This window comes from Otolemur garnettii, unplaced genomic scaffold (genome assembly GCF_000181295.1).
Source record: "Otolemur garnettii isolate 467f Iridium unplaced genomic scaffold, OtoGar3 scaffold00021, whole genome shotgun sequence".
Taxonomy (NCBI): Eukaryota; Metazoa; Chordata; class Mammalia; order Primates; family Galagidae; genus Otolemur; species Otolemur garnettii.
The window spans coordinates 7032993-7052955 of NW_003852416.1; the positions used below are offsets into that span (position 1 = coordinate 7032993).

General features: G+C 42.0%; 1 protein-coding gene and 1 pseudogene across 2 annotated transcripts in view; one reads left to right on the forward strand and one right to left on the reverse strand.

Moving 5' to 3' along the window:
* The window catches only part of FAM160B1 (family with sequence similarity 160 member B1), a 40553-nt gene extending 20596 nt beyond the window's left edge, over positions 1–19957 (reverse strand). Inside the window, exons 1-5 of one of the 2 annotated variants that reach the window (XM_003787145.3) lie at positions 19715–19957; positions 10962–11040; positions 6083–6252; positions 1426–1530; positions 1201–1323 (exon numbers count right to left, since the gene is read on the reverse strand). In XM_003787145.3, coding sequence (XP_003787193.1) covers positions 1201–1323; positions 1426–1530; positions 6083–6252; positions 10962–11040; positions 19715–19759 — 522 coding nt within the window. In that variant the 5' untranslated portion in view covers positions 19760–19957. Of the gene's footprint in view, positions 1–1200; positions 1324–1425; positions 1531–6082; positions 6253–10961; positions 12279–19714 lie in introns of those variants that run through there. The other variant, XM_023511688.1, reaches the window with a different exon arrangement.
* LOC105886727 lies at positions 1551–4958 on the forward strand (annotated as a pseudogene).
* Positions 19958–19963: the final 6 nt, after the last annotated feature.

Sequence of the window (19963 nt, forward strand, 5' to 3'; positions counted from 1 at the left end):
GCAGATTCCAGAGTCCCATCAAGACCTGCTGAATGTGGGTTTCTAGAGGTGGAGCCAAGCAATGTGCACTCTAGGAAAGCTCCCTGGGGATGAGGCACTGCTGCCTCAGCTCTTGTTCTCATTCCTACTGAAACCATTTCTTTTCTACTTTAGGGATCTCATCCAGGACCTACCACATTATTTATGCACCTAACTGCCAAATCTCTCTCTCTCTTTTTTTTTTGTAGAGACAGAGTAGAGTGCCATGCCATCACAGCTCACAGCAACCTCCAATTCCTGGGCTTAGGCAATTCTCTTGCCTCAGCCTCCAGAGTAGCTGGGATTACAGGCTCCCACCACAATGCTTGGCTATTTCTTTGTTGCAATTTGGTCAGGGCTGGGTTTGAACCTGCCACCCTTGGTATATGGGACTGGTGCCCTACCCACTGAGCCACAGCTGCCACCCAACTGTCAAATCTCTTAAACCTAGATTTCCCTCTCCCATCAAAGATTTGCAGTACCAAATACTTGCTAATTATCTCTATCAGGATATCATGGACAACTCACAGCTTCCAGAACCAAAACTATCAACTCCCTCAAAAGAAGCTTTCTCGGGTCTCCTATCTTTCCACTAGCAACAGCCTTATTGGGTCAGAAATTCACACACTTAAATCAAAACCATCCTTTTGGCTGCTTCCTGCGCCTGAGCAGTTACAAGACCATTGAGAGCCTACTTCTAGTCTCCTGAATATTCCCACTTCATCCTAACCCACTGCTCCCAGCTACTACGTGAGGTTAGAGAGGTAACTCATGCTTTTTGTCATCTTGTCCAAATCTGCACGTGCCAGCCCTACCCCAGGCCAGATTACCCACGCTACACACTTGAGTCGGCTTGGCCGAAAACATGACAGCCTGTAAGCTTCCATCACCTCTCTATTCCTCACTCACATTCCCAGCTCTTCCAAAGCCTTGCTTTTGTGCCTGTCAGATCCCTGCACTGCCCCGTGTATCTGGCTCAGCTGCGTTCTTTGGAAGTGTTTTTTCCCCAGGAGATTTTAAGTGAGAATATTACAGTAATCTTACATGAAAAATAATTCTGGAAAACAAAACAAGCTGATAAACCATAAAATACAATTCCCTCTAAAACTATTTAGAGAATTCAATTTTCATAATGATTTTAATGTAAGCATACTTTGAAGGCTGACAAGAAGTGTTCCATACCTCCAGAAAAAAATTAACCAGGTAGGGATCCTGTTTCAGCTTTGCACACACAATACAAAGAAACTGAATCTCTTCATTTTCCGTTGGTGTGGCAAGGACTTCACCACAGAGTCGAATTAATTTCTGCCAAGAAAATGTTTTAAACTCTTTAAACTCAGGGTATTTTTTGCAAGTATGTAAATGACAAATCCGATCTAATAGTTTCATGTAAAGGGAACAAGGTACCTGCACCGGCCTGTGCACGTTAATGTGTGGGAGCAGCGGCTGCCGGATCCGTCCCAGGAGCTTGGTGTAGAACACCAGGACCTGCTGCTTCATCCCTGGGGGGCACTGGGTACAGGGAAACGGGAATGCCGATGAGAACAGACAACACAAACACAGGTACGCAAGAGACAGTGTCTTCCACCTTCAAATCACAGTGTAACTGGCCAGTTAATGACTGAGCCAGAAAAAACTTTTCATGAAAATACTGAAGACCTATATTCTAGAAATAAAATTATACATCTGAGACCACAGTATAGAGACCACAGGCTCATGTAATTATAAACACCATAGTGATGATACTTTGTTGAGATTAGAGTTTGGTGCAGGCAATGTCAGCTTGACTATATTCTAAGTGCTGGTGTAACGTGAAACTCTTTTAATAGTCAACTCCCTGCCAGAACCACGGCAGACTCTTGTTGCTTACACTAACGATGGATAATCGATAACTTTCCATCATCTATGCAGGAGTAAATAAAGCCTTGTAACACATATGTGTACATAAAAGGAATTCTATAATATAAACTTGTGAGTTATTCTAACAATTGAGAGTGGTCCCTTGGTATCCACGGAGGTCTGGTTCCAGGACCCTCCAACTATGGCCAAATTTTCACATAATCAAGTCCCACAGTTGGCTCTGCATGTAGGTGGGTTTCACATCCCAGGAATATTGTATTTTTCCATCTGTATTTGACTGAAAAATCCACATACACATGTAAGTGGACCTTTGCACTTCGAAACTATGCTGTAGAAAGGTCAACTGTAGTTGCGAAATTATTTACAATACGAAATGATAGCCAAAGAATATTTAATAAAGAAGTTTGGGGCTGGAATGGTAGCTCACACCTGTAATCCCATCACTTTGGGAGGCCAAGATGGGAGGACGCTTGAAAGGAAGAGTTTGAGACCAGTCTGGGCAACTTAGTGAGACCCCATTTCTACAAAAAATAAGAAATTAACCAGGTGCAGTGTGCACTCGTAGTCCCAGCTATTTGGGAGGCTGAGGCAGAAGGATTGCTTGAGCCCAGGAATTCAAGGTTATAGTGACCTACGATTAGGCCACTGGGCTCCAGCCTGAGTCACAAAGTGAGACCCTGTCTCCTAAAAAAAAAAAAGAAAGAAATTTTTATAACACACCAGTTGTTTTAAGTATTTGTTGGAAAGTAGGTAAACCTGATGATTACTCATGGTGTGGATCAAGAGTATGAATTAAGGAGTTTATATGTACTATGATTAAGCTGCTTATACTACTTCACATTTAAAAAATAGTCACAAAGTGAGTGATAGCACCATAGACATGCTATCTGAAAGTGTAAAACTATACTCTTAAGCACTCTCTTTCTCTCTCTACTATATATATATAGTGTGTGTATATATATATATATATTTTTTTTTTTTAATTGCAATTTTTGGCCTGGCCTAGGTTTGAACCTGCCACCTCCGGCATATGGGGCCAGCGCCCTACTCCTTGAGCCACAGGCGCCGCCCCATAATATTTTTTTTTACAATAATATTTTTAAAGATAGAAATCCTTTGCGTTGGCCTAGGGCTGGAGTTCATGCCTATAATCCTCACACTCTGGGAGGCCGAGGCAGGGCTATTGCCTGAGCTCACGAGTTTGAGACTAGCCTGAGCAAGAGCAAGACCCTGTCTCTATTAAAAACAGAAAAACTGAGGCAAGAGGATCACTTGAGCCCAAGATGTAGAGGTAGCTGTTAGCTATGATGATGCCATGACACTCTACCCAGGGTGACACCTTGAGACTGTCTCAAAAAAAAAAGAAAGAAAGAAAAATCACCTTTATCAAAATAAATTTACTATTGGTACAATTCTAACTTTTTGCCCCAAAATTAAGACTTACTCAATTTAATGTTGTAAAATCCGTCTTCCCTTCAGACAAGAAAAACAAAGGAGGAAAACGAATTACAGGATATTAGGGAGCAGATGAGTTACTTACAAAATAGAAATTGTATGAATTTAAAAATGGCCTCTCATAGTGGCTCATGCATATAATCCTAGCACTTTGGGAGACCAAGGCAGGAGGATTATTTGAGGCCAGGAGTTCAAGATCCACCTAAGGAAAAGCAAGACCCCCCCCCATCTCTACAAAAAATTAGAAAAATTAGCCAGGTGTGTGGCATATCCTGTAGCTACCTGGGAGGCTAAGCCAAGAGATTGCTTGAGCCCAGGAGTCTGAAGTTGCACTGAGCTATGATGATGTCACTGCACTCTAGCCCAGATGACAGGGCAAGAACTTATCTCCAAAAACAACAAAAAGTAGAAAGGACTGGGCCAGGTGCCCAGGCACCAGCGGCTGGGGCTCTCCAACTCACCCTGACGCACAGGTGGCCCCAGGGATGGGCCCATGGCTGTGAGGTACATTGTTTCTCTGAAAAGAATGGACCGTGTCAGAATGAAAAGAAGCTCTCTGTGCAGACTGCTGTCTGTGGAACCTTTGAAGAAAATAGTGTTCAATTCTGCCGAGATCTCTTCTGGATCAAGGTATGGTGAAAAATATTTTGGAAAGGCAAAAAGGGACACAGTAGTAGCAGTTCCCAAAGTACTGAGATCAGTACCAAGAGCAAGTCTGTAGATTCTAGCCTTGGGGGTCTCTGACAATCCAGCACTGTGGGCAGCTTTGATACAGATTCTACCAAAAACTCAGGACAAAGCAATAATGATTCAGATACGTGTTCACAATTTTGAGTAAAATGTGTGGGTGCCACTGAGAAGCTGAAACTGTCTGAGGGAAAAGGTCTGGAAGGGCCACTGGGCCTGATAAAATACACAGATGCTGCCCAGCAAGATGGAAAGTTGCCTCTTGTTCCCCGGGAGGGAGAACTTCTTATGGGAGTTTCCAAGTATAGCATAAAAGTATCAACATCAGACCAGTATGATGTCCTGCACAGGCATGCTCTCTATTTAATCATCCGGATGGTGTGTTACGATGATGGTCTGGGGCAGGAGAAAGCTTATTGGCTCTGAAGACCACACATGCAAACAATGAAGAATACAGCCTGTGGGTTTATGAGTGCAACAGCCGGGAACAGGCACAAGGAATTTGCAAAGTTTTATCTACTGCTTCTGACTCTGTATTAACATCTGAGAAATCGGCTCAGCGCCTGTGGCTCCAGTGGCTAAGGTGCCAGCCACATACACCTAAGGTGGAGGGTTCGAATCCAGCCCGGGCCCGCAAAAAAAAAATGACGGCTGCAACCAAAAAAAATAGCCAGGTGTTGTGGCAGGCGCCTGTGGTCCCAGCTACTTGGGAGGCTGAGGCAGGAGACTCGCTTGAGCCCAGGAGTTGGAGGTTCCTGTGAGCTGTGGTGCCACGGCACTCTGCCCAGGGGTATAGCTTGAGGCTCTGTCTCAAAAAAAAAAAAATCTGAGAAATCCAGGATTCTGCCATCAAGTGGAAATCAACTTCATCTGAAAGCTCGGCTATTTTCAATCCGTAAAGTCGAACTGTTATGGCAATAAGCGAGCCCTCGCTCTAGACCAGTGGTTCTCAACCTTCCTAATGCCGCAACCCTTTATTTTCATTGACAAAAATAATTTTATGGTTGGGGATCACTACAATATGAGGAACTATATTAAAGGGTCGTGGCATTAGGAAGGTTGAGAACCACTGCTCTAGACTTTCTGAAGAAAAGGCAATGTATAAAATAATGAACATATGTTTTTATATTAAACATGTTGCTATACAGTGAAAAAAGTGAATTTGAGTATTATATACTTAGTTAAAAGGAAATTGTCTTTAATATACTATTCATGAGTCTATTTGGTATTAAAATGTCTCTATTTTGTTATAGTTTGATTTTTCACATATATTATAAAAATTCATAGAGCAGAACAACAGAGTTTTAGAGGCCAGGAAGCAATCACTTCCTTGTTTTTAAAGAGGAAGAAAATTAACCAAGGAGACCTGATGAAGGTCACAGTGCCTTAGAAACAAAGCTGGGACCGGAAACCAGCCCTCCGTATCACCATGTGATTTGAAAATTTGTGTTCAATTTTCAAATTGTGTTCATAAGCACAAAATATTTATATCATAAGCTTTGCAAATATCTTTCAAAATTCATTAGGCTACAAATATGAGTTAGTACCACTTATAAGTTAAATTAATCTCAAAATAATCTGTGACATTTTCTTTTAGGACTATGAAAAATAATTCTTATTTTATTCTTCTTCTTCTTCTTTTTTTTTTTTTCGCGGTTTTTGGCTGGGGCTGGGTTTGAACCTCCCACCTCTGGTATATGGGGCCAGCACCCTACTCCTTTGAGCCACAGGCGCCGCCCAATAATTCTTATTTTTGTACCTCAGTTTTTGCTGGCTTCTTTCTCTGAGCACATGCATTTCAAGCTCACTTTCATGTTTACACTGGGATTCTAAGCAGCCCAAGTACCAGGTGTTGTCTGGAGAATCAGGAGCTTTGCTATCTCTAGGGACACTGTACCTGTAATGGCCACATAATTTTCCTTTTTCCACAATCTTACGGTTAACCCTGCTGTGTTCAACACATATTTCTATAATTAAATTGGATACTTGGCAGATTATCTCTAAAACATTAATGCATGTATTACACGCCCAAGAACATGATGGATGGGGACTAGGAACTTACATCAGCCTTCCCTAAGGTGTATAATGTCTCCAAGATCTTGTGATGGAGCAAATATTCCATACATGGCCCCGTCTCTCCAGATTCCCGTTCATTTTCTTCTTGAACCAGTATATCTAACATCTGTTCCAGATGGGATGGAATGTTTGTATCAGTCACTGGGGCTTTATCATCTAAACAATAAAAAACACTCATCAAATATTCAAACAGTTTAACACTGTATATTTGCACCTAGATTACTCTCCATAATCCCTATTCCTATTCAAACTAAGAAAAACCTGAACCACACACATTATTAAGGTTTACATTCGTGGTATGATTATCTAATAGAATTTAAATGATATGATTTGCCATATTCTTACCCCAAACGGAATCAGTATTCTGTTATAATGCTATAAGCTAATATTCACCCACAATAATTTAAAAATAAGAGTAATGTATGTGGTAAATGGAAACATGATCAGAAACAATATATATAAAACATCAAAATTTTCCATATACTTGTGATTATTTTTCCAATTAACCATTTCAGAAGACTGAATTTTAAGTCTCTTTACACAGAAACAGGTTGGCATGAAGATTAAGCTGAATAAGCTAAAAAATGTGAAGAGGACAGATTCTGTTTTTGATTGCTACTATAATACTTCATAACACTGGAAAGTCACTCAATTAACGCCCCAATCCATTTCCATATATAAAAACAGAAGGCGCCAAAAAGAGAAACTTCTATTAAAATTTCTCACATCTCTCCTTATTAACAGATCGGTAATCCCAAAGTCTGTTTTTCAAAATAGCTTCTCAGGAGAATTTGAATTAAACATTGAGTTTTTAAAATAAAAATTTATTGATATTTCTAACATATCAAAGACTCAAAGATCACAAGGTTTTATCAACCTATCCTTATTTTACTAAGGTTAAAGTACTTTCAATAAAATGCAAACATTTTTAGAACATTTTAATACAAAATAAATTAGGAAATGCCAAGTTCTTACTTGTGTCTCCCTTGTCATTTACTCAGAATTTCTATAGTCTGTACCACACAATCCTGGTATGCTTCACACTGATATCCTGCTTTGTTGTACACACACACACAAACTCACACACAGAGCAAACCACATACTAAGACTTATGGAGAAATCAATGGAAAGAGAAGGGCTATCCTTGTTTCCCGGGAGGTCACATATAACCAATTTGATATGGTTTATAGTTGTTAAAAGCATGGGTCCTAGAGTTAGACAGCTTGGATGTAAATCCTGGTTGGCTCTGCTACTTTTAGCTGGATGACCTCGCACAAATTATTTAAGCCTCAGACACCAACATCTTGGAAATGGAACTAATAAACACTGGTGAGTGCTACTGTACGATTTTAATGAAACGCCTTAGCTCAGCACATAGCAAGAATTCAAGAAATGTGAACTTACTATGTCTCATTTCATAGTCTTCTAAAATGACTAGCCTAGAGCTGAGAAAACATAAACGTAAGTTTACTTGTAAATTACTCTTTTAAAATGATTTTCCCCTATGACTGTCGACTTCATATATACAAATACTCCAGCAAAGAATGAATGTCCAAATATGATTTGATTACAATTATTTACAGATAAAAAACTGACCAGGGAGACTTTTTAAACTGAGAAACAAATTAAATGTGTAAATTTGCCTTAAAAGGATTAAAATCCTTCGTCCCTAGCAGATGTAGTTTCTGTACTGGATCATTTCTAAACTATAAACGTCAGTAACTTCCCATGTGCTGTTCCTTCCACCTGAAATGCCTTTCGCTCCTCACCTCCCTTCCAGGCTCCTGTTCTTCCTGGAAAGCCAGGTCAGACGCCATCTCCTTTCTCTGTTCCTGACCTTCCACCTGACACAGACTTCATCATCTGTCCTATACATTCCTGTAATGTATACACTCATTTCTGCCACAAGATTGAGAACAATCCTTGAAAGGAAGACCCTATGCATTTCTTTACAGCCATGGAAGGGGGGCAAAAAATCCTAAGGGTTAAGAAAAGTCTCCTTCCAAAAACCATTTCTTTTTTTTTTTGAGACAGAGTCTTACTTTCTCACCCTTGGTAGAGTGCCATGGCATCACAGCTCACAGAAACCTCAAACTCTTGGGCTTAGGTGATTCACAGGCCTCAGTCTCCCAAGTAGCTGGGACTACAGGCACCCGCCACAGAACCAGGCTATTTTTAGAGATGAGGTCTTACTCTGGCTCGGGCTGGTCTCAAACTCCTGAGCTCAGGCGATCCACCTGCCTCAGCCTCCCAGAGTGCTAGGATTACAGGCGTGAGCCACTGCGCCCAGCCTCAAAAACCATTTCTATAATCTGCTGGCTAAATATGCAAATGAAGTTAGAAATTACATTCTACATTTAAAGGTATAAATGTTTTTTCTGTCTGATTTTTACTTATTGTACTTCTTCATGTTAAAGGACATGTGTCTGTGTACCCACTGGCGTCTGCCTGCATGTCCATCAGGGAGCCTGTAGGGCTCTATAGCAATGTCCCTATCTCGGAAGGTCAAGCTTCAGGCCATGGGCCAAGTCCAGCCCTGCCATCAGTTTTTGTAAATAAAGTTGTGTTGTGACAGAGTAATGCTCACTCTCTGATGTTTTGTGACAACTGCTTTCATACAACATCAGCAGAGCGGAAAAGGTACAAAGGTGACTGTGTGGCCTACAAAGCCTAAAATATTTATACCTGTCTCTTTTCAGAAAAAGTTTGCCTTCACATTCCCCATATTCTCTCTCTATCCTTCCTGTTCAACCAGAACATAGCTTCCGAGGACCTGCTACATCCCGTCTGCCTGCTTCCGCAATTGTTCTGCTTTTTACTTTATTTTGACTGCGTGAACTGCCCACATGCCTATTGAAGGCCACGCCCCCACTAGTACACAATATCCCCTCCTTCCTTGCCTTCTTAATAAGACTGCTCAAAAAGCATCTCACTTTACTCTTATTCACCTTCTCCTCTACTAGATTGTTCCCATCAAACTGTAAGCTGCAATATCTTACATCTTTAAAAAAACTTAGGGGCCAAGTGCAGTGACCTGTAATCCCAGACCTTGGGGGGGCCAAAGCAAGAGGATTACTTGAGGCCAGGAGTTCGAAACTAACCTGGGCAATACAATGAGACCCCAACAGTACCAAAAAAAAAAGAAAAAAAGAAAAAAGAAAGAAAAGAAAAGTTAGTTTCAGTTACTCAGGAGGCTTGAAGCAGGAAGACTACTTGAGCCCAGAAGTTCAAGGCTGCAGTAAGCATTACTGCTCTGTAGTCCAGGCAACAGAGTAAGACCCTATTTAAAAACAAACAAACAAAAAAATGCTCTCTTGCCACCATTCTCTCTCAGCTCCCCATTTTCTCTTAAACCTGCTCCAATTAGGCCTTCACTTTCCTCCCTGACACTGCAATGTCCTTTGCGGCTAGACCCACTGATCTGTGCCCAGTCTTCATCAACCTGACCTCAGCAGCATCTGACACAATTAAGCCTCTCCTCTTCTAGGCTTCTAGAACACCATTCCTTCTTGGCTATCTTTGACCTCACTGGCAAAAGCAATTTCTTTTGCCACTGTCCTCACCTTCTGACCCTAAACACTGAGTCCACGGGCTCAATTCCATAATACTTCTCTCCTCCCACTATCCTAACTCAGATAATCTCATTCTGGAGTTAAATCCATTTACATGCTCATACTCTCAATTCATATCTCTGGCTTACACTTCCACTCTGAAAATCAGATTCCTATTGCCAACTGTCACCTGACACATCCAGTTGCACACATAATGGGCACCTTAATTTCAACATCTCCAAATTCTCCCCCAAACCTGCTCCTCCTGCAGTCTCCACGTTCTCAGTAATTGTTACCTCTAGTCTTCCAGCTGCTAAACCCCCAAACTTCGGAGTAATGTTTAACTCTTATTACCTCATACTGAATACTAAATCCATCAACAAATCCTCCTTCAAGAGATACCCAGAACGCAGTCTGGTGGTGGTCTAAGCCACCACTGTCTCTTGCTTTGGCCATTGTGACAGCAAGTACCTTAACTGTTCTACCAGCTTTCTCCCATATTCCTTCATCTAATTTTTTTCCGAAGAAGCCAAAGTGATCACTTTAAAACAGATGATGTTATAGCTCCACTCAAAACTCGCCAAAGGCTTTCTTAGGGTTAAAGCCAAAGCCCTTACAACAGCTTATGAGATCCCGTGTGAATCTGTACGCCCTCACTTCTGTCTGATTTCATGTCACACCACTTTGCTCCGGCCATGCTGGCTCCTTGTAGTCCTGCCACATGCTCTGGCCCTCGGGTGTAAGTGCTGTCATCTTCCTGGGACACTCATCCCCCCCCCCCCCCCCCGATATCCACCTGTCCCCTTGAGATTTCCGCTCAGAAGTGCTGCTGGGCAATGAGGCTTTCTCTACACTGAAACAGCCAACTGCTCAGCCCAGCCCTCAAACACACCCTTCTGTCCTCCTTAGCCTACTTCATTTTCTCCTTAACACTTATCACCTGATACACTATACCAGCGGTTCTCAACCCGTGGGCCGCGACCCCTTTGTAACAATAAAAATACATCGCAGCAGGAGGAAGGCTGAGAACCATGGCATACGCATCTGCCTGTACACCGACTGCCTCTCCCCAGTCAACACAGAAGCTCTATGAGGACAGGGATGTTGTCTGATTTTCTAGTTCCTAAAACAGTGCCTGACGCACAGTAGGTTCTCAGTAAATGTATGTTTAAATGAATGAATCTGAAAGATGAATTAACAGTAAAATTGTTTAGAAACTTAAACATAAAATAACTCTGAAAACTTATTTGATTTGAAATATATTTTAGAGTTTCATAAATTGTCTGTTTTAATTAACACCAGCGTTCTTCTTACCCGAAGTCTCTATGTAGTAATGGGTAATTGCCTTCCAGTGATATACAAAATCTTCTTGCAAAGGAAGAGAAGGTGCGAGCTACACAAACACACACATAAAAAGACAATTAAAAACGTGGCATTAAAAGTTTCCCATAACCTTTAACGCAATATTTCTCAATTATGGCGAAAAAGCAGCAAGAAATTAAGTGACAAGCTTTAACTTGTTTCTTTATGTCAGACATCAAAGAGAAACAAAAGGAGTCAAATCTAAGTAAAAATGCCTTATTACAACAACAACAAAAAACAACACATTTGTCGACATTATTATTAAGCTCCAGTGTTGGGCTTTTTCCCCTCCCCTCGAACTCATAACTACACAAGGCTTTGAAAGTACTCAGGTAAATGAAAACACACTAATACTCTATTACTGAGATATCAGCCATATGAACTTACTGATAACCAGGATCTTTGTACCTGGGACTTTGAGACGCAAAACAGCCAAAAGCTGCTGCGTAAATGGTTACACATCACCACTACTAACACATATACCAAAGTCAGCTTCCTAATCTGATTAAAACTCTCCCTACGTTCAGTGACATCCACGTGTAAAGCTTTTCTTTTTTAAGCCTGGATTAGGCAGTATGTATTTTTAGTAAAACACCTACATGAACAGGACACTGCCAATTCAAACTTCATGAAGACAAAAGTGCTCTGTATTATAGCTTTAAGATTTACTTCAGATGTTTCAAGACTAAAATTATAGACCTCCAGCCATCTCACAGCAAACCTACGAGGATTTCAAATGTGTTAAATGCACAGAAAAACACCTGGGTGCTCCTCCTGTATGTTCTTTTCCGTAAAAAGAGGAAGGAGAGGAAGGGCTTCCTTAGTTCTAGTGTGGTCAATAAATTTTGGTCAGAAAGTGCAGAGATGACCCAGTTTAGCTCAGAACAAATAGGTTTCTATTCCGGGAGCCTGAGACATGGCAGAGTAATCTTCCATTTTCATCGACCTCCTCTACCCAGAGGGCCTAAAAGAGGTCATGTTACTGCTGCGCTGCTACTTGTATCGTTTTGATTTCTTGTGTCCTCAGTGTTGACCTCAGAGTTGGCAACCCCGTCAAAACAATTTCCCAACTACTGTGAAAATTATAAACATCAGTCATAAGCATCTTCAGTGTTTCAATCAAGATGAAATGTATTTATGAAAAAAAAAATGGACCCCCCAAAATTTCAACAATCATCCACATCTTAAAACTAGCTCTTCTACCCTTCCCTGTTCGCACCATGATGAAGAGCACTGGATTAAGAGAGCACAAATGTTCACCTCACTTTCAAATAGAATGCTATGAAACCTAAAAAAATAAATAAATAAAAGACATTAAGAAAGGAGTTAAAGGGGGATGGGAGGGGAGGGGGCAGGAGGGTGAATGGTGGGATCACACCTATGGTGCGTAATGCAAGGGTACATGTCGGATCTATTAGTATAGAGCAGGCGTCCTCAAACTGTGGCCCGCCTAGGACATTTATCCGGCCCGCCAGGTGTTTTTGCCTCTGCCCCCTGTCCTGCTTAGTAGCCGACTCATCCCGGGCCCGCAGTCCAGTCCTCCAGCGGTCTGAGGGACAGTGAACTGGCCCCCTGTTTAAAAAGTTTGAAGACCCCTGGTATAGAGTATAAATGTCTTATCACAATAACTAAGTAAACGAGATGAGGTGATGTAAGCATTCCTAATTCTTTTTTTTTTTTTTGAGACAGAGCCTCAAGCTGTCCCCCTGCGTAGAGCGCTGTGGCATCACAGCTCACAGCAACCTCCAACTCCTGGGCTCAACCGAGTCTCCTGCCTCCGCCTCCCAAGTAGCTGGGACCACAGGCGCCCACCACAAAGCCCTGCTATTTTTTTTTTGGTTGCAGCCGTCATTGTTGTTTGGCGGGTCCAGGCTGGGGATTCGAACCCGCCACCTTAGGTGTACATGGCTGGCACCTTAGCCGGTTGAGCCACAGGCGCCGAGCCAGCATTCCTAATTCTATATGGAATCAGCACATTGTACCCCATAAATGCATTAATGTATACATGATCTATGTGTTTATGATTTAATAAAAAAAATTTAAAAAATACCAATTAAAAAAAAGAAATGAGTTAAAACCTTTGGGAATACTGAACTTCAAAGAGAACACAGAAAAATTACTTATGGAAGACTGAGAAAAAAAACCTATGAACAAAATAAAGAAAACTTGGAAAAACAGAACAATCTTCCTAAAATTTTTAGGTTTAAAAAATGTGTTTTTAGGCCAACAGGGGCAAAAAAAAATGTTTTTATTGGGTACTTGTTTTTAGAATCCTCTGTAAAATCTATAAAATTTGCCTTGTTTTTTTGGACCTCACTTTTAGAGATAAGCTTTATACAGTTAAATGTTTTAACTAATGAGACACACACAAATGAAAGGTGTTGCAGGAACTATACCTAGTTTCTTAAATATAAATGTTATGATTTGTTACACTTTTCCAAGGGAACCTTCTGGATACATAAGGAATTACAGCATCCTTCTTTCAGATTATTTCAACGGTGGGATTTAACTGTCCTTGAAGGGGATACAAGGGAATGTCACTAAGCAGAGAGGCCTTATAAGATCTGTGCCTGGACCTTTGCTGTAGGTTACAGTCAAGATCAAAGCAGGAGATGGTGTTACTTACTTTGTGAATACCTCTCTCCCAGGAGTTTTAAATAATAGTTTAGATCACTGATAATGTAGATTAGTAATAATCTTGTTCAAACATGAATAAATTTCCTTTATCTATATAAAACTTCCTAGTAAACTTGCCTCTTATTACTAATTCTGACATGCAACTGTCTATTTTTATCATTGCACAGAAACATTTATACTCTGGGTTTGGAAAAAAAAAGACATGTTTGAATCAGCACTGGAAGATTCTAATTTAATTTTTTACAATATGCAGATTAAATTTTTTAAAACTCATGTAATCATTACCTCAACTAAAAATGGACAGGAACAAACATATAACTGGACTTGACCTTCCCTGGAAGGCCTTGCCAGACTCTTCTTGCCTAGGACGAGTCCCTCCTACCTGCGCCTCAGCACCCTCCGTAGTCTGCTCACTCACTCCTCACCCATGTCCCACTTTTGTTACTGATTAATTATCCACCTCTTCCATTAGACTGTCAACTCTATACAGGCTAGGAGTGTGTCATCCTCTTCATCACTGAATCTCTAGTTTCCAACTAAGTGATGGTATGAAATATTAGAGAATATTTTGTAAGTGCATAAAGGAGTAAGCCAAAAGTTGCCACCATTTAATGAGCAGTTAGGTGCCAGGTGCAGTGCTACAAAGTCTGTACACACTGGCTGGTCTTAATTTCTCACAATAAACTATTTGGCTCAGACTCCTAAGCCTCAAAGTTAGTTAACTGATTTGAGGAAACACTGCTTATAACCACAAACCTAGGCTTTCTCAAACATGCCCATCACACAAAAGAACCTATATCAACAATTCAGATGGAAACTAGTGTTCTAAAAGCCATCTCTGCCTTTAATAAATATGAACATTACATGAACATTCTACTCTCAGATCTTTTTTATTTTTGGATGGGGCTGGGTTTGAACACACCACCTCTGGCATATGGGGCTGGCGTTTTACCCATTTGAGCCACGGGTGCCGCCCCCTACTCTCAGATCTTTTAAAATGCTTCTTCCTAGGTCAGGTCAGGTGATTAATACTTACAATCCCAGAACTTTGGGAGGTGGGAGGTTAGCTGAAGGCTAGCAGTTCGCGATAGCCTGGGCAACATAGCAAGATCCTAACTCTACAAAACTTTTTTTAAAAAAGCTAGGAGTAGCAGTGTGTGCCTATAGTACTAGCTACTTGGGAGGCTGAGACAGGAGGTTTTGCTTGAGCCCAGGAGTTCAGGGCTTCAATCAGCCATGACTGCTCCACTGAACTCCAGCGTAAGTGACACAGCAAGACCCTATCTCAGGGAAAAAACAAAAGAAGAAATTTCTTCCTGTCCTCAACTTTCCTAATGCTCTTACCCATCTTTTCTGCCTCCCCAGAGTCTAGCTCACATCCTTGAGAGAGTCTTCTTTACTCCGACCCCAACTGCTAGCTCCCTTCCTCACTGGGTGAAACAATCTCCAAATAATAATAATAATAATAATAATGGTTAACATTTCCTGAGCATTTACCATGCGCCAGGCACTGCATTAAGGACTTCATCTTTGTTATCTCATTTTCATCTTCATGACAATTCTATAGTGTGTTTAATTATTTCCATTTTATAACGAAGACATCAAAATGTACAAAGAGTAAGTAACTAACCCAAGTGTAAGAATAAGGGACAGAAGCAGGACCGGACCCTGTTCTGTCTGACTCTAGGGGCTGGGTCACATTCTGATGCTTTCCTTATACCAGGATTTAACATATGTATTCGTTTCATTCCCTAACTAGCTGTAAGTACAATGACCAAAGACACAGGGAGGCCTTGTCTCCTTCACACTGTGCCACGTGTTCCTGATAGTTCCTATAACATTAGCTGAATGAGTAAAGGACTGAAATTAGAGAGTACTTGTTGGAAAAAAAATACCCTCAACAACACACTGTATATGGTGGAGTTGAAGTTTTAATTCCCAGGGCAGAGTAGATTTTTAAGAAATTACTAGTCCTGGCTCGGTGCCTGTGGCTCAAGTGGCTAAGGCGCCAGCCACATACACCTAAGGTGGTGGGTTTGAATCCAGCCCGGGCCCGCCAAACAACAATGATGGCTGCAACAACAACAATAAAAAAATAGCCAGGTGACTAGCTTGAGCCCAGGAGTTGGAGGTTTCTGTGAGCTGTGATGCCATGGCATCCTACCCAGGGTGACAACTTGAGGCTGTGTCTTAAAAAAAAAAAGAAATTACTAGTCCCAACAATCATCATTGACTTTTTTTTCTTTTTGAAACAGATTCTTGCTCTGCCACCCAGGCCAGAGTGCAGTGAACAACCAGAGTTCACTGCAGCCTCCAAGTCCTGGCTCAAGCGATCCTCAATCCTCCTGCCTGAGTCTTCCAAGATCCACAAGTGTGTGCCACCAAAGTCAGTTAATTTTTTCTCTTTTTTGTAGAGACAGGGTCTCCAGGCCTCAAGAAATTGTCCTTAAGCACCTCTGAGAAAGTGCTGGGATTACAGGTGATGAGTGTAACTTGAAGAGGTAACATTGCATTCAAATTCTGAAAAATGACTTTCATTGAATTAGTTAAAACTTTCTTCCCTGACGCTGCCCTGTTATCATCTCTGGTATAAATCTGCCCTCAAGGGTGGAACTGGCTGGAACTTAAGAGGAATCAGCCCCTGGCACATTCCCTAGTAAAGATGAGGCCCTCCATAAATACTAAATTGTACTAAATGGAAAGTTTTTCACTTTTCCTTTGGACAAGCTGTGCTAAAACAATCCATTCTAAACTCAGGACGAACTGCAAGGCAGGCCTGAATGCAGACTTACGACATGTGGCAACACTAGCAGTACAAACTCATTTCATAAGATTCTCATTGGCCAATCATTTCTATACTGAGGGATGACTGCCATTTCTAAGAATGGAGCCAAGAATTATAATAATTACAGTTCTTATTTTTGATCAAGGTGTGAATTTCTCTCCTTTACTCAAAATGACTTTTTTATTAAGTCTACTAACTTAATAAAAAATTTTCAAATACTGATCTTTGAAAATACCTATTTTTCTTCTCTTAAAGTAGTTATCAGGAAGTGAAGAGAGATCATTAATTTAATAATAAGAAAAACTCATACACTTAAACCTTATTTAAATGGCTATGCATTGGCACGGTGCCCGTAGCACAGTGGTTATGGCACCAGCCACATGCACTGAGGCTGGTGGGTTTGAACTTAGCCTGGGCCAGCTAAACAACAATGACAACTGCCACAACAAAATAGCCAGGCATTGTGGTGGGCGCCTGTGGTCCCAGCTACTTGGGAGGCAGAGGCAAGAGAATCACTTAAGCCCAAGAGTTGGAGGTTGCTGTGAGCTGTGATGCCACAGCACTCTATCCAGGGTGACAGCTTGAGACTCTGTCTCAAAAAAAAAAAAACAACAGAAAAAGAATGGCTATGCATCTGGTCAACCCAAAAAAAACATTTTTAGACTAGTCCAATTGAATAAGGAAACCTATAAATAGTTGGGAAAGCATTACTCTGCAGACTCATACAACGATATGTTTGAGAAAATGTCAGGTCAGCAACCAGGTACATGATTATCTTCAGTCTCTGTATCATCCTGATAATTATGTTAAGTGAAGATTGCATCAGAAAATGCTAATTGGGCATATAAATTAAAGAGGCACAGAGAAAAGCTAGTGAAATGAACCAAGGAATAGTAAGATTATAGTTGACAATATCAAGCAAATTAATAAATAGAACTGAATAACTAGAAACTAATCTTGGGCTAAAAAAACACATTCTTGAAATGCCACAAGAACGGCTTATTCATCATCACATACGAGTTCATTCCCAGGAAAGAATGTTAAAAGGGGAAATAAAATTAGTACGTTACATCAAAATTTAGACAAAATGGGTGGTATTATAGCTGAAAACACTACTTTTCTGGGCGGTGCCTGTGACTCAAAGGAGTAGGGCACTGGCCCCATATGCCAAAGGTGGCAGGTTCAAACCCAGCCCCGGCCAAAAACTGCAAAAAAGAAAAAACCCACTAGTTTTCTAAACGTAATGCATTAATTACCAGGATCAAGTGATTATACAGCACTCTAAATTTCCTCAGCAAAGTAGAGAACCTGTACATAACAGAGCCAAGCAATTTACGTGGATAATTTGGTAGATGCTAATGTGTACAATTATAAAAAGATAATGAGGATGGAAAACACAGGCCTCAGGATAAAAGTTAGCCTTTAGTGGGCGAGCAGGAAAGCCATCTTTGTTTTGTTAAGTACACTTATTACTGTAAATACCAGCATGATAGGTAAGGGATAGGACACTTATTACTGTAAATACCAGCGTGATAGGACAGAAATACAGTCTCCCCTCAGTATCTGTGGGGACTGGTTCCATGACCTCCCTCCAAATCTGAGGGTGTTCAAGTCCTTGTTATAAAATGGCATGGTATTTGGATACAGCCTAAGTACCATCTCCCCACACCCACATACTTGCATATACGCCTCATCTCTAGATTTCTTATAATACCTCTAATACAACACCTACACATCACTTCATTCACGCAGATTCAAAGTAGTATTCAGCATGTGGCAAATTCAAGCTTTGCATTCTGGAACTTTGTGGAATCTTTCTTCCCCCTGAATATTTTCCACCTGAGAGTAGTAGAATCTACAGATGTGGAACCCACAGATAAGAAGGCCAACTGTAATGTAATACATTTTAATTTTCAGTTATTTCAATAGTATGCTATATTCAATGTATGATTCTTGGTACTTTTAAGAAAACTAAATACAAGTAACCGTTCTTATAAATTTCAGTTACATTTTTTAAAGAAACGTGCAGTAGTCTGTGTATAAAGAAGATAACTACAAGTTGTCTAAAGCCTACAACTATCATCTACTTGCTCATCATTCATGAAATTATCTTTCTTGATGTGACACATTTCCCCAAATGCTTGTCTTACAGCTAATATTTTTAACAATTCCCATGTCTCCCTTAAATAGTAATTGTACTAAAGCTTTGTTATTACCGAAATCAAAAACTGTTTTTACTGAGTCACAGAAGTTATTTTGTCTTAATTGACGCTTCAAAAAGTTGCATAGACTTGAAAGTGTTCTATCACATAATCTGAACCTAGGAAACGAAAGTCATTTTGAAAATTAGCAAAGTAATTGTTTCTTCACAGAATGCATTTCTCCATTTGGGCAATTCTCCCAGAATAAAGTAAACAGCTAAAGTAAAGCAACTAGCCCTCTTAAGAAAACAGCGGTGAGGCATTTTCTTTTTAGTTTCTTCTCGTTTGTTAGTCTATCAGGATATTTGGATAATGTCTCCCTATGCTGGTGTCTAAAATCCTCAAAGGTGAGTACAATTGCAGGATGAAAGAAGGTTGTCCAGGAAGCGCACTGGACAAAAAAGGAACCAGATGGTCTCCGTGCTCGGAAGCCGCGGAGAGCAAGCTCCACTGGGCCCTCCAAACTCCTATTTCATATCAATCAATGAAGCCCAGCTGACTTCGGCCGCCAGCCCTGAGAAAGCCAAAGCTAGGAAGATTATGGAATGGGGTCTGGCGACTGCTTCCTCTCCAGAGTCGCCCCACGGCAAGATCACACCTCTCCCACCCCTACCCGTCTCCAAAACAAAACAAAACAGCATCCAGCCTAAGAAGCGTTTGGTCCTTTCTTTTGTCTTGCTCAGCGCTGACCACTTTTTCCGGAGCAGGTTAACGGTCAGGAAGCCCAGGGCAGCGGCCTGTGACCCTGCCAGGTGCTTCCCAAACCCCCGCCCCTGTCCTGAAAGGAGGCGACCGCCGGGCCCGGAGAGCAGGTCCTCCCGAGAACCCCCGCCAACCCCCTGCAGCAGGGGAGGGATCCGCGCCGGCCTGGGGCAGCAAGCAAAGGAGGGGGCCAGCAGGGAGCCGGGCTCGAGCCCCCTGGCGCCCTCGCGGCCACCCGGAGCGCCGCCGGGCCTCGCGCTCCCCGGGGGTCAGGGCCGCCCAGGGCCCGGCCGAGGCCGCCCGGCTCTCCCGGGGCCGGCGGGGAGCGTAGGCCGCCGCCATCGCCGGCCTGTCGTGCGCCCGCAGCCCCGCGGCCTTACCGCCTCCACGGCGTGCTGCAGGATGGAGGTGAACTTGGAGAACATCTTGTCCCGGGACTGCAGCAGCTTCTCCCGGGACGACCTGGAGAGCTCCTCGATCCGCCGCCGCCGCCCCTGCTGCGGCTGCCGGGGCCGCTCCAGAGTGAAGGCCGGTGCGGGGCGGGGAGGACGAGCGGAGGGCCGAGGCAGGGCCCTGCCCGGCCGCTTCGGGTGTGCGCGGGCGGCGCGGCGGCTGCAGCCGGCGCTGGG